The following is a 14,075-nucleotide window of genomic DNA, read 5'->3' on the forward strand; positions in this document are numbered from 1 at the left end:
CTAACAACCGGAGACCAATGCAGGCCCGAATCCTTCACTGTTGTTATGAATCCAATCGTAATCAGCAACCAGCCCATGCAAATCCAGCGCTTATCTCCACCGGCAACTAATTCTAAGGCTGGGCGTGGCACTTACCACCGATCAACGTCATTACCTGCATATGCCAAGCCAGTATCTTTACCCCTCAGTTAGCTAGCGCAACCTGACCCCGCAACCGCGCGGGGTCTTTTTTACCGACTTCTCTTGCGTTTATACAATTAAGCTTACACAATGCAGCGTTAACTATGAGGGACATGGTCTGGGGCACAATATGAAAAGTTGACGAACCCAGCTTATCCACCAACTCCTGCCGAACAGTCTCCGCCAGAGCCAGAAGGGATGTACATCGAGAAATCGTCAACACGCTGACCTCCACGCCGCGGCAATTGTGCCGAATCCAATCCCGAAGCTCCATTGCCACGAGTGAGTTGAGACCAATCTTGGCCGGGGCGCTGGCGACGTCGATGGTCGCCGGGTCCTTGACCAGAATCTCCGCCAGTGCAGCCCCAAGACCTCGCGCAATCGTACCCACAGCATCGGGCGTGCTGTCACCGTGAGCGCCAGTCCCAGGCTGAAGAAGTCTTGGCGTGCGGGACGCTGCATCGATGAAGGTCTTGAGGCTGCTTTGCTTGTTGTCCAGGGGGGTCCTCGACGCCGCTGCGTTAGTAGCACCCGCTCCCTCGTGGAGGTTGTGGTAGACGGCCATGCGTCGATCATGTTTCCAGGTCACCCGGCATTGTAGAGATTCCATGGGAATAGAGGTGTTGACTCTGAGGCTTATCTGACTGCGGTTTATGTACGATGACTGCGTTTGTTGTGATCTTTTGGCGGGGAGGGCTTCCGGGATCGGTCTGGCTCGTCTGATGGCGAGAGTCATGGCACCCAGTAGATCGCGCACCTGCATGATATGCATTCCGCTCGCGCGAAAGCCATCTAGGAGCTCTGGGTGTTCTGCGGCGCGACAAACCTCTCGTATGCCGCCGATGTCGAGCACAGACGCCGGCAGCCCTAGGTGATGTCGGTACCGCACAAAGGCGTCCAGGAATGTGTTCGCTGTCGCGTAGTTGGCCTGTCCAATCTGCCCGGTCAACCCAGCAACAGAGGAGAATAGGACGAAAAAGTCTAGTTCCGTGGAAGGAATTGCCTGGTGCAGGTGCTAGGTTCCACCGACCTTGGGTTCGACGCATTGTTTCCAGTCGTCCCAGGTCATTCTGGAAAGTAGCGTGTCCTGTCGCCTCGCGTTAATGGTTGCATTCTTGAATTCTTATTGAACAATAGACCTACTCTCAATGTTATTGCTAGGTTTAATACATCCGCAATCAGCTTCACGGCCTCTCGCACAGCCCTTTCCGCATCCGCACGGTTGATTACACCGCCGCTTACGAGTTGAACTTGACATTTTTGAGATTCGAGTTCGAGGAGGAACGGGTCGTCATGTCGTGCGAAGCGAGACAGGAGGATCGGCTAGCGTGCTCTTTTCTCCACCATCTAAGTGGTAACCGCACGCCTAAGTCCGCCTAGGCCGCCAACTGGCAGGTAACTGCAATTGGACAATAGTAGGAGAGGGGGCTCGGCTGGGGCAGACTTGAGGATGACCGAATCTTCCGGCATTTTGATTGCGATCTTTCCGATATGTTGTCCGGACTGCATGAGATGAAAGGCCTGTTCAACCTCCACAGCTGAGAATATGCGAGCTGGTGGTGTTGGTTTGATCTATCCATCCGCGATACTCTTCGCGCAGCGCTCGAGCAGACTTGCCAGAGTTAGCCAAAGCTTGCCTATAATTATTATCGTTATAATCAATTCGCAAGGAGTGTTACCTAGAGACTCGCGTCGGGTGGCTTTTTTAACAAGGTCAGCCAGATCCGGACTGATAAAGTTCGGTTCTTCTTGAACGATTCTGAGCCTAGCTTGGATCGCTGCTCAAAGTCATGCTTGCTAATTTTGATTATCATGCCATATTCCTCAACACAGCGTCACGAGGACTGGAGGATCTCGCCGGACAATGAGTTCAAAACGACATTGACACCTCTCCCGTTGGTAGCGTGCATCACTCTACTACAAAAGGTCGAGTTGCAGGAGCAGAAGATCCTAGCTCGCTCAAATTGATGATGGTCTACCAGATACTGGACTCTCTTGTCACTTCCAACTGTGCAATAGATCTGGCGATTGTTAGCATACAATGTCCGGTCTAGGCAGTAGGTTTCGGGAATGAACCTCAGCTCTGACTTGTCGCGCGACCTGGATGGCAGCGAGGCCAACGCCTCCGCAGGCAGCGTGGATAAGTGTACTCTGTTCTTTCTCAAGGTATTCTTTATCGACCAACGCCATGATAGCAGTACTGTAGACACATGGGATTGTTGTATCCTCTTTGTAACTTATAATATCACTGAGCTTCATGCAAAACTCCCTTTTGATATTGGTATAAGTGCTGAAGCACCCTCGTCCTATGAATCTTGATCGCTAACGGATAAATCCACTATCCTAGAGCCAACAGCTTGAACAATACCTGATTCTTCAAGCCCTAAATCAACAGCAGTGATGGCTCCTAACGCGCTGAGGAAGTTCTAAGAGTAAATGTGTTAATCTGACTCGTTTGAATTTCTCTACTGGAATTATGGGTATGAAACCTCTCTGGAGTTCAACCCCAAAGCTTTAACTTGAACCGATACTTCATTTGGTCCTAGGCCATGGCTCCGGTGATTTGTCCATCGGACAGTTTGTAGCAAGCCGGGAGACTCAATGTCGAGGACTTTCCTCGTTGCAGCAGTGCCTTGACTGGACTCTTCCACATAGGCGTCGGCTATCGTATGCCAACGAAATCGCGCAATAAAGACTTCCCCATCCGAGACCGCAAATTCCCAATCGAGGTCGAGACCGTTTGTGTCGGCGAGAGGCGTTAGGGTTCCTAGCAGTATCTGACAGATGCACTGGGCGGCGGACGTGGCGGACGTCAGGCTGTCCAACTCCACCCTGAAAAGTCGATTAGATGATTCTCGGCGGGCAGATCTCATAAACCCCAATGTCATTGCCGTTCTGGGGTCCTCGCAGGATAATTGGGATGATCTTGTTACCCAGGTTACTTGTCTCTTGTTTGCTATATCAGGCGCGGGACAAGGGGCTCGAAGATGTTTTGCGATATGCTATGGATAAGCGGCTCCTGGAGTTCGAGCCGGGAGATAATGTCGTGTGACGAGGAATCTATATGCTCTAATGTACGGAGGTCAGCCACGATCTCGAGCTCCCTTAGACGCTTGAGGGTTGCCCGGACGTATGGTCCATCAGGAGAATGGCAAAGTGATGTGATTAGGCTTGGTTATTCTGGTTCTTGCAGAGGCAATAATGCCCGTACTCAGCTGATAGGGCCGAGTACTATCTGGGACAAAAGCATCCGGCCTCTCAAGGCCTGCTGCCTCCAGCTCTTCGGTCCATCACTCTACTGGAATGTATGGCTTATTAATGCGCCAGTCTTCGTCTCCGAGCAACCAACCGGGGAGGAAACCCTGTGCTGCCCATTAGTATTCTTATTCGTGATGAAAGAATACATGTATTGATTTTCCTAAAATTCGGCGTTTCACGCCATGATATGATTGATGGAATTCCAATCTATTGTATCCGTTAATAACCGTACGTACCTTTCCCTGGATCTGTATCTGTATCTGTCAAACTCATCTGGACACAGCTCTGTTAAGAGAAGGCGACAACCAGGATGAAGTAAGCGTCGTAGTGGTAAGACTCGTGCGAAGCGAGGGTGTAGTATGGACCATCTGTATAAGGAGTATGACCCTTGACCAATTTATGGGCTTAAGAGAAAGATTAAAACTACTCATGTTCGACCCGATGATCAAATAATAGCTCTCTGGCTGGAAGCCTTGCGCTATGGGATCTTGCGTAATATTGAGCACGGCGCATTGAAGTCGATTAAGACCATCAAACCGTGCCTTGGCAGCATTTATAAAGCCACCGCTTACATTGGTGAACATGTAAGAATGGTACATAGGCTCCTCCCACTCAGAAGCGATCGCTGCAATTACCTTGACCGTCCTGCCCCTGGTGCCTGCGCCCTCCTCAAACACCTCTAGTCGTAGGTTTGTCCTTGCGATGGTGCGAATGAAACTGGTGTAGTCTAACCGATCTGCGGGATTGAGAGTGCGAGGTCGTTGAGAATCGATTGTATTCTATGCAGTCTCGTGCTGTCATCAAGCTCCCACAGCATTTCTCCATGTGAGTTGAGTACCCATGTTTGCCATCCTTGATTCCAGCAGCTCATGCGGCGGATTCTCACGAAAGCGCCACTACCGTGAGAGGCGCGAGTCGTTGAGATAGGTAGTGTCACGATTTCATGGGTAAGGAGGCAAGTCTGGAAGAAATCGGCCCCGGGGACAGACGACAGCGTAGTCTAAATTGACTCACTCTTGATACAGCTTCCCTGCCAGATGTAACATAGAATTCGTCATCTGGCTATTTCATTCTAGTGTACTAGTAAGATGGATGACATTCGTGGCACGATTACTGTCTCGCAGGATCGGATGAATCGGCGCTTTCGGTGCTGGGTGTGGACCTATCTCGATCACGAGCATGGATCGAAAGGAAGTATTGAAACGAACTGTATTTTCTAGGTTCTGTCGCCAGTACTTTGCACTGAGACATCCTTCTCCATCCAGAGTATCGCCTGTAACCCCGGAGTAGAAAGGGATTAGCGGTTGTTTGCTTTGAATGTGCGGTTCAAGGAGCTTTTCGAATGTGCTTTTCGAATGTTGGTCCGGAATCTTTCACATGGTCTGTTCAAAGTCACTTGTTTAGCCTGAGTACGAGGGGTGATCACAATCCCATAGGGACATACCAGAGTGCCATGCTTTCTTCACGCGAAGCATGCGAGTCAGGACACCCGGTCGCTCTTGCTGTATCTTCGCGACAACGGCTTGCACCTGCTCCGCGTCTCCAGCCACGGTGACGCTACATTGACTGTTCTCGCAAGCTACAATCACACCAGGCTCCAGGTATTGTATTACTCCATCAGACCCTAGGCCGACCGCTGCCATCAGCCCAGACTGAGACGGGGTTGTCGAGCTATACGCGCGAAAAACCCATTCTACGCCATTACCATAAGTTATCCATTTTGACACCTTTCAAGGCCTGCACTTTTGCCATTGCGTTGATAGTCTCAATATTCCGACAGTGATGCAAGGTGATTTCCTTCCCTACACCACAGCTTGTAAACACAGAATCCCACCTTATAACCACAGGTCCTTGACTATCCGACAGAAGCATTACTCGCACTTGATTGAAAGACCCAGGAGAGTCGCGTCCAGCGAAAAACAGGTTTCCTCGTCGGTGACATCGTAGGAAGCGTAGAAACCGCTCTCGCACCACAAGCCGGTGTAAGTGTACAGCACTGGCGACTTGGTGGCGTCGCTACAGGTGCCGCCCGAGTGGACTGCGGAGATGGACTTCAAGGGGAAGCTCTCAATGCCGGTGCAGTAGCCTTCGTAGAGAGTGGCGGTGGTGAGCCCACCAGCCGAGCAGTTCGAGTTGCCGTAGTAGGTTTCGATGGAAACAGCTGCTAGGTTGCTGGCCGTGGCCATGGCAACAGAAGAGAGCAGGGCGAGAGTCTGGGCGGTTGATTTAGTATACCGATCAACCGGATGATGGGATTGCAGGGGTAAACTGACCTTTGGAAGAGTGAACATCGTCGAGGATAGATGGCTCGGGGCTTTACGGGGCTTTTCGGGGCTTGATTGTGTTCGGGAAGGGGAAGCCTGGTTGTCTGATCTGTCACATTTCGTGGAAAAATGATCTCCTTTTGTATTTGACATCGCCTGCCCTCGCTTCAAAGAAACGCTGCTTCCCGTAGAGCACATACGCTCGTCACATCTCTCGGAGTCTGATGAGGTCCGAAGTTAAATTCCACATTCCGAGCGCAACGGAACAAAGACGTTGGTTCGTTGTCTGACATCCCAGAACATCCGACTTGAGGCCGGAATCCCCACGTCGCTCACTTCGACACCGCAGTCTGACCCCGAAGTAAGCTCGTGGCTGCTCATTGACGCAGTGACCGGCCACCCCGAGCTCGTATCTAGCCGGATTGAGGATGGTTCCATGCAAGGCCGGGTAGTGGGAGGGAAAACAGTGCAGGACGGGAGGGCTGAATGCATGCTGATTCGTGATATTCCCGCCAACGTCAGTCCCCGTCTCAATCCGAGGCGTTCTTCACGGACTAGCCCGCTAAGCAGCCATTCCACTCTCCACTAAATATGCATGAGTGGGATAGATGAACGGAATGGAGGTCTAGAGATTCTTCCCAAAAGCGCAAATGGTGTAGGCATTGCAAACTTGTTCGGATTGACTAATATAGGTCTGAACGATCGTAGAATTACAAGCAGTGGCATTCACTGAGATTTCTTGCAGTCTAGCTTGGCATCCTGGACAAGTATGGCAAAGTCAGACTTCTATGCCATGTTGATAGAGGCGAATGTAGAGGGTAAGGAGACCCATACTCAGAACTTTCCGCGTGGCAAACACGTCTGCTTGGACTACTTGTGAGTGGCCCATGTCCTCACGGTGCATGTATTTTTCTTTTTCCCCGTGGCGTCGTCGAATATATATTCCATGAGATGTAGGTTATTTCTGCGCAACATAAAGTCACCGTTGCCCAAACAGTACTAAAACTTACATCCTACACCACAGAGACCAAGGTTAATCAAGTCCCTCTCGATTTATGGTCTCTTTCTATAGCAGCGTCTGTTTTGGGCATGGTGTAGACTGTACAGTACTTTGTTGCTCCTTTTGTTGGGGTTGACAGGCGGGCCGAGGCGCAAATTTTCCCAATAAGGAAAAGTACCTCGCCGATGCATGCCCGTCAGTGAATGCCTTCATCATTTCTCGATCTTGAAATTCCTGGGAATCCTGGTCCAGGATCCACCTAATAAAAAGTATCAGTAGTAATTTCATTGAGAGTGACTCCTCACAGTTGGACGGTCACAGTTGGATGCTCAATCCCTCTAGGCTCGCCCTCGCGAGAACACCTCCTAAACGTGGTTCCACTAGGACAAGACCCATAACATGCAGGCAGTAACCCTGTCTGATCGATGGAGATCGGAGATAATATTCGCTTGTTGATCGCAAACTGGGACTAAATGTTTCAAAACCAAGTTCGTCAATCTCCACGCGCGTCTAACCGAACGCCTCCGGCGGTTCCGGGACTTCGGTTACGGCATTCGGCCCAGCCCGATGGTTCATGGCTGCCAACTTGGATGGATCGATGGGGAAAGCCAAGAACTACGAGTCAGAACAACCGCCGCTCTGACTCTTTTGATTCGCGCCCACAATCGGCGGTGATCTCGCTTCGCTCATCCAGGATCTCCCAATTTGCGCGTTTATCGTTTCAGATCTATATTCGCTTGCGATATCTGATCGGTAACAAGTTTGTCGGAGTCTAGGAGTAATGCTCGAGTGCTCAAGTCAATATCATGATGTTGTTCGATGGCTCCATAAAAACATAAATACCTGGGAAGCCGCTGGGAATAATGTCCAATCCATCCATCATCATCTTGTCGCTTTCCTTCTTCACAGGCTAGCCCTGCGGTCACTCTTTACCTCACTCCCACGTCAATTGTCCGGAACAATTTGACCTTTCCCTCGTTTTGCATATTTTATTTAAGTTTCAAACATCCCAACTCGACATGTTCTCCAAGTCCAGTGTGGTTGGTGCCACAGTATTCTTCGCTGCTGTGGCCCAGGCTCACATGATCATGAACCATCCTGTCCCTTACGGAAAGTCGTCCCTCACCAACTCCCCTTTGGCCAGTGATGGCAGTGACTTCCCTTGTAAGCTTCGCGATGGTGTATATGACTGGCCGGCTGAGGATGAGATGAACTACTTCGAGACGGGAGTGTCCCAAGCTCTGAACTTTACCGGCATGGCCGTCCACGGCGGTGGCTCTTGTCAGATCAGCTTGACCACCGACATGGAGCCAACCAAGAGCACTGTCTGGCAAGTCATCAAGTCCTTCGAGGGCGGCTGTCCTGCGAACGTTGATGGTAACCTGGACGGGGATGCGTCGACTCCGGATCCCTACCAGTTCAACTTTACCATTCCTACTGATTTCTCCGCCGGCAACTATACGCTGGCATGGACCTGGTTCAACCGTGTGGGTGGCCGTGAGATGTACATGAATTGCGCACCTATTACTGTTACAGAGGGCTCTTCCCAGAAGCGCGCCGTTGCCAAGCGGAGCAGCTACCCTGACCTCTTTGTCGCCAACATTAACGGCTGCATCACCCCCGAAGGCGTGGATATCCGCTTTCCCAACCCTGGTGACGTGGTTGAATACGACGGTGAGGCATCTCGTCTCGCGGCCCCCGATGCTGCAGCCTGCACAGGTGTGTCTACCGTGTGGGGCGGAGGCAGCTCCACCACAGCAGCTGCATCCGCCTCATCTACCACGACCACTGCGCTTACGGGCACAATAATTGCCACTGCCCCCGCCATGGCAATTGAGACTTCCGCCGCGACGTCATCGGCTGAGAGCCGTACCCGCACCACTACTGCTGCTCCAGCTGCTACTAGTACCGACACAACCGGAGCACGTCCCAACGAACACCAGCAGAATGCCGTTCACACCACCTCGACCGCCACGACGACTGCCAGCGACTCTACCTCCACCAGTGCCACTCTCTCAGGTGTACTCACCGGGGCCTGCAGCCCTGAAGGGTCCTGGTGGTGCAACGCTGGCGTCTCCTTCCAGCGCTGCGCTAACGGCGTCTGGACTCCGGCCCAGGACATGGCGCCAGGAACAGTCTGTATGGCGGGTCAGTCTTCTGATCTCACGATCTCTCTCGCTAAGAAGCGTCGCGAGGAGCAGCGTATGCGTCGTCGCCACCTTGCTTAAGTGATATCAGTAGGCTGGTGGTGTGAGTGACGAGTATGCAGGGGTTGATGACCACCCTTCCTTATTTCTTTGCCCCCTCAGTATAGGTCAGGAATAGCTTGTGCAGACTCAATCGAGATTTTTTATCCACAGACAGCCCGGATAAAGTCATTCAAGATCCCAACACGTAGAGCATAAAACAGCTTCGAACTATGCATAATGACAACAGGCTAGCCCTGAAAGTGATTGTAGAGTAGATAATGAAGAGGCGGGGAGCAATCCATACGCAAGGCTGTTTTGGACGATAAGACTATGCGTGATGAACCCATGCGACTAGATGACCAAAACAGGCATGCCACAGGATCCCGCATCCTGCAGTCTTCTTCTCTCATCAAAACAAGACCCTGTGAGCTCGAATCCGCCCCACCACCTGTCATGATAACCCAGCGGCTCTGCCATCTAAAAGCCTACATCCTAAACACCAAAGCCTTGGGTTCCGCTTAGTCCTGGAGCCAAGAACCTGTCAATAGCTGCCGGCCAAGCCGCGCATGGCCCAAGCGCGGGCTATGTTCTTGGGCGTTGAGCGGGCACCAATCCTCTCAGGCATGCGATACGAGGCGTTATCATCTGATAGAGGTTCTAATCAGCTTTGGCATCCAAACAAGCTCTATATAATTCATGTACTCCGACCTCCAATTTGTCTCTAAAGCACTTCTCAACCCGTTCTTACATCCTCTCCTCGTTCTCCTATAATTCACTAGTCTAAATTTTCACTCTGCCTTCGCTTCGCACACAATACCACTCATCAAGAACATCAAAATGTGCAAAACGGCCTTCGACTGCGGGTGCGCCGTCAACAACGGAAGCGGTTGTACGTGCAGTGCGGTCACCCAGCGCAATACTGGTTACTGTATCGCTCACCAGTGAGTGGATGCATCCTTTTCATGCTTGTATCTGACTGTGCACTATGTCTTTGGATATTTTTTGCTGCACTGTGCTATGCTATTTGTCGGGGATAAGACTTTGCTGACAGACCCGCTCTGTCCCAGGAGCGGTGGCGGTGGGGTCTACACGCGGCCAAAGGGACAGGCTCGTTAGACGCTGAGCAAAGGGGTGGGCTAGATTCCTTCCATGAGATGAACGGGTGCAGAGGGGACAAAACGAGGTATTAATGTGAGATTAGATCTGTGCACTCAGCCAGCCTAGCTGTTGTGAAGTGGATCAGGGATAATTAGCAGAGCTTCCATGACACTGGGAGGCGGGAAGTGGTTTGTGTGAACTGTTATGCTGCAGAGAAGAAGGCTTTGCCTTGTTAAGCAGTAATGCCATTGCTAGTTTCCGACCTTAGTATGGTGGCCTCGTCTGAGTTGCTGTAGAAGCCAGTGTAGCCTATATCAAGCCATCGGCAGCTTTCTTATAATTCTTGAAAACTGTATGCATGATCAGGAAGAATACTTGATTTTCAAAACCGTCAATATGGGAATCTCAATCGGTTCCTGGTTGGCCGCGCATACTCAATATGGGTGTGGCCCCATGGAGAGCACCACACTGCCAGCCGCCCAGTGGCGACGAGGGTCAGTTAGCGGGTCTTCCAAAGTGATGGTTGTTGATCTGAATCAGGTTGAGTTCCCTGATCAACTTCGTCCTTGGGAACCTCTTATCAATGGGCAAGGAGCCATGTCTTTAATGAATGATTTTAGGTATAAGCGCAACCCCAGGCGCAAAATCTTCTCAACTTCATTTCTGGTTGTCTGGACCGGACGAGAATGTCTCACTCAGCGAGCTAGATCATCCTGTTTCCGCGATGCATCAAGAAAGTATCGGAACGCCTGCGTCTACTACAGCTTCGAGCAAGATAGAAAAAGACCATAGGGCACAGAAGCCAACACAAAGCGATGCATTGAAGTTCTTACCTGGTTATATTCTTGTTGAAGTGCTCTCGGTGCCCTGCGATCCTGCGTCGTTGAACATCCCGCCCGAAGAAATTTGCAAAATTCCTTAGTAACAGCACTCAAAAGCCTGTCTGATGTAGAAAGTACCTGTTCTTTTCCACGTCATCATGTTCTAAACTCAGCATTAAAGTCAGCATTTAACTCCCCACAGACATGATTATGCTACTCATGCATTCGCAAGTGCGCCTGCATAACGTTCCCATCCTTGTGAAAGACCGCGACGCGCAGCTCTTCTCCCCCTGAATAGAGTCCTTGCCAAAAGCCATGCAAGTGAACTATTCTCGATCTCTTTACAACGGGACTGCAAGGCCGAGCCTAAGCCTGGTTGTCAACTTGCCGCCGTACCGCCAACGAAAAGCCGTAGGCGAAGTAGCCGTCGAAGTGCTCCCGGATCCGATTGTACTTTTTTCAGACTTGCGGGTGAATAGCCGGGCAGTTTCCGTGCTGGTTCGATATTCTAGCTTTGAGATCTCTTTCGACGAATACCCCATCAGCCGATTGCAACCCCCGAATCATCATCAACGTCGTCCGCCTCGTGCTCAAAAGTCCCGAATTCCTGGTGCACCCTCATCATCTCCTCTCAAAGATCATCGACTTGCCATTCACATCCAAGATCTTCAATCATAAGAAATCCCCTCAAGCGGGATTGGCAACACCAGTACACGTCCATCTGAAAGACACCGTGCCTGGCCCCGGCTACCACACGAACCCAAATGACCCTCCAGCGTCTTCGTCTGTGGACTAGCGTGAGTCCCGCTCGCAAACCTGCCCTTACCCTCGCAATTCCACGCAGATGCGCCTGTAGCTTCCACCCACACCAACGACATGCATGAAGTGAAACCAGTCTTGTCGCCGCACTGACTGAGGTCGAACGCCGGGTTCATTAAGAAGACGCCCTCGAGGGAAAAGATTTCAAGTGGCCTCAGAGTCGATTGGAGTCCCACACGAGCCAAATGCGGTAGCGAGCTTTTATCTTTGGGCACTCGTCCTCGCGTGCTGCGTATGCAGCCTGAACGCTGCGGAGCGTCTCGGGGTCGGCTGTAGAAATTGATAGGGCGTTCAGCCATGCGTTTTCTTCGAGATTTGTGCACAGGTGCTTTTTCGGTGCGGCGGTCGTCATTCCTTGTGAGGATCTGAGATGGGTTTGTCTGGAGGGTAGTTGTGGGGATGTTGATGGCTTGACCAGGGGGTTGTAAATGTTTATAAGGGGTCATTTGTAAAGTGAGTAGTAAATGGAGTTACTGCTGCTGATGTGATGTGATCTGATACGGGAATCCTTTCAGCGGAGTCATCAGTACGTCAAAACCGGGCATTGTAAGGGATGGCCTCCTCCCCATGGCTCTTTCAGTGCCGTCCGTGCTAAGAGCTAGAACTCATATGACCAAGGCAATGAAATTAGCCTGAGGCAACAATACCGTAGTCGACAATGCACCTGCAGTACGGGGTCAGTTTTTGAGTGCTAAGACACGCAAAGCTAATCTACCAGGTGGCTTGGTCTTCTCGAACTCCAGGTCTTCGCTGGTTTCCGTGTAGTACGGGAAGTCAAAATGAGACGGTAGATGCAAGCTCAATCGGCCACATGGATCGATGTTCTGGAACTGCACGGACTCTTCTCTCTGACCTTCTGTTCTCGAAGATCTATCCGAAGGCATGGCATAAGCGAACCGTATTCTAGAATCTCACGTGCGCGGATGTCTCACCAACGGCGGGAAGTTTATACTGAGACATCGAAAGTTTTACGAGATTTTCTAGTCTTCCACGCGATCCGGAACTTTACGCATGGATACGTAAACTCAATCTAAGTCATCTGGATTTCTAAAACGTTACACCATCCCGTGTCCCAATAAAAGTACCAAAACTCTATGCTAAGCCACGTGGGCCGAATTACAAAAGTACCTCCGTCTTCTAGAACAGCCCCGGATGTTCCTCAGCAGATACTGGTCCCGTAACTCTATATACACACGCTTGCACCTAATTCAACATCAACAGTTTGACCTTCTGGGATCTTCCAAACTCCACCCCAGATCCTTTTGTCTCACCGGGATCAATACGTCTCCACTTGGCCCATATACCTTCTTCTTGCAACTGTATGAAGCAACTGTCAAATGTTGTTATTGCTCGCGACATGGACCTGAGATGATTGTGCTATATGGGTACCGAGTGAAAGACAGTGAGATATGATCAGCTTTCAGCAAGGGTAATTAAGTGAGCCTAGCCACGATTGCACTCAATAGGCTAGGCCACCGGCCCATTGTCATGAGCCCCTGGATAACACTAAGACTATACACATTCTTGGGCGAGAGAGTGCATGCACTCATGACAGTGGATCATCAGACAACAGGAGAAGATGACACGACCAGAAGTACAATCAAAGGCCACGCCACGGCTGACCCCCGCCAGGCAAACAGCAGCTGAGCTGCTTGGTCTGTACTTCTAGGGCAGCCATAGCAGCCTAACCTGTCGCCAGGTGGCTCAAGAGAGATTGCTGGCAATTCCGTATTCAAGTTGGTGCGAATCTCTCTGGCCACGGGGCAAAGCCTTCATACGAAAAGCGCAAGAAAGGCAGCTATACTAGTGCGAAGATGAGTGGAGTCAAGCCAGCGCTGCTGGACATTACACGAAGAAGAACTTGGTCTTGAGCGTTTGGTCATAAACCAAGCCCAGATGTCGAAGACCTTCCCTGTGACTGAATGATCCAGTCCGCGGCTTCAGTACGGATAAGGTGGAGCAGTCAGTAAGACCAGACACCCGGAAATAGAATTCGAAGGGGCCTGACCTTGTTGTGTCGTTATTATTGATTACTGCAGCCCAGCTGCGGCTTGTAATACGAGCATCGCGATCCTCTCCACTGGGATAATTGACAAAACATCATCAATCTTGTTGTTGATCTTGTTGTAGCTTCACCTCTAATGTTTAGATTTGCTGAAGACCAGCTGAATACTTAGAGTCTCTCAGTTTATCTAGGTAGCAAGCATCCTGTTTAGAGTATATCGGTATCTTCACAAGCTAAATTTTGTGTATAATCTACTCGCACGACATTGTCTGTGAGACTGAAGGTAGCTGGTGAAAATCATGATTCACTATACTGCACAGCCATAGTGTGCAATTCACCCCAGTGCAGTAAGTATTTAACCCTTTCATTAATGGTTCGCAGGTTTACAAGCAGACGTGCCTATTGCTTAATATCTCTACGACTATCAACCTACAATTTCAT

The 14,075-nt window shown here is 50.7% G+C and overlaps 4 protein-coding genes across 4 annotated transcripts; 1 reads left to right on the forward strand and 3 right to left on the reverse strand.

Annotated features, from left to right (window-relative positions):
* Positions 1 to 131: 131 nt before the first annotated feature.
* Positions 132 to 1,249, reverse strand: BO97DRAFT_425059 (beta-ketoacyl reductase; the record flags this gene model as incomplete). Its single annotated transcript, XM_025697027.1, has 3 exons — positions 132 to 175; positions 268 to 1,117; positions 1,211 to 1,249. The coding sequence occupies 3 exons, from the start codon at positions 1,247 to 1,249 to the stop codon at positions 132 to 134; spliced, it is 933 nt and encodes a 310-aa protein (XP_025550914.1).
* Positions 1,250 to 2,486: 1,237 nt separating this feature from the next.
* BO97DRAFT_425060 (uncharacterized protein) lies at positions 2,487 to 3,068 on the reverse strand (the record flags this gene model as incomplete). Its single annotated transcript, XM_025697028.1, has 2 exons — positions 2,487 to 2,606; positions 2,757 to 3,068. 2 exons carry the CDS (start codon positions 3,066 to 3,068, stop codon positions 2,487 to 2,489), a joined length of 432 nt encoding a protein of 143 aa, XP_025550915.1.
* Positions 3,069 to 5,268: 2,200 nt separating this feature from the next.
* BO97DRAFT_405846 (uncharacterized protein) lies at positions 5,269 to 5,640 on the reverse strand. Its single transcript, XM_025695288.1, has one exon. It carries the CDS (start codon positions 5,622 to 5,624, stop codon positions 5,310 to 5,312), a length of 315 nt encoding a protein of 104 aa, XP_025550916.1. The 5' UTR covers positions 5,625 to 5,640; the 3' UTR covers positions 5,269 to 5,309.
* A 1,995-nt stretch (positions 5,641 to 7,635) lies between these two features.
* Positions 7,636 to 9,038, forward strand: BO97DRAFT_453251 (uncharacterized protein). The gene has a single exon (XM_025699063.1). The coding sequence runs from the start codon at positions 7,722 to 7,724 to the stop codon at positions 8,928 to 8,930; it is 1,209 nt and encodes a 402-aa protein (XP_025550917.1). The 5' UTR covers positions 7,636 to 7,721; the 3' UTR covers positions 8,931 to 9,038.
* Positions 9,039 to 14,075: the final 5,037 nt, after the last annotated feature.

This window comes from Aspergillus homomorphus (assembly GCF_003184865.1).
Source record: "Aspergillus homomorphus CBS 101889 unplaced genomic scaffold BO97scaffold_20, whole genome shotgun sequence".
NCBI lineage: Eukaryota > Fungi > Ascomycota > Eurotiomycetes > Eurotiales > Aspergillaceae > Aspergillus > Aspergillus homomorphus.

Coding starts and splice junctions, on each gene's coding strand:
- BO97DRAFT_405846 (XM_025695288.1), bottom strand. CDS start 5,624: ATGGCCACGGCCAGCAACCTAGCAGCTGTTTCCATCGAAACCTACTAC.
- BO97DRAFT_453251 (XM_025699063.1), top strand. CDS start 7,722: ATGTTCTCCAAGTCCAGTGTGGTTGGTGCCACAGTATTCTTCGCTGCT.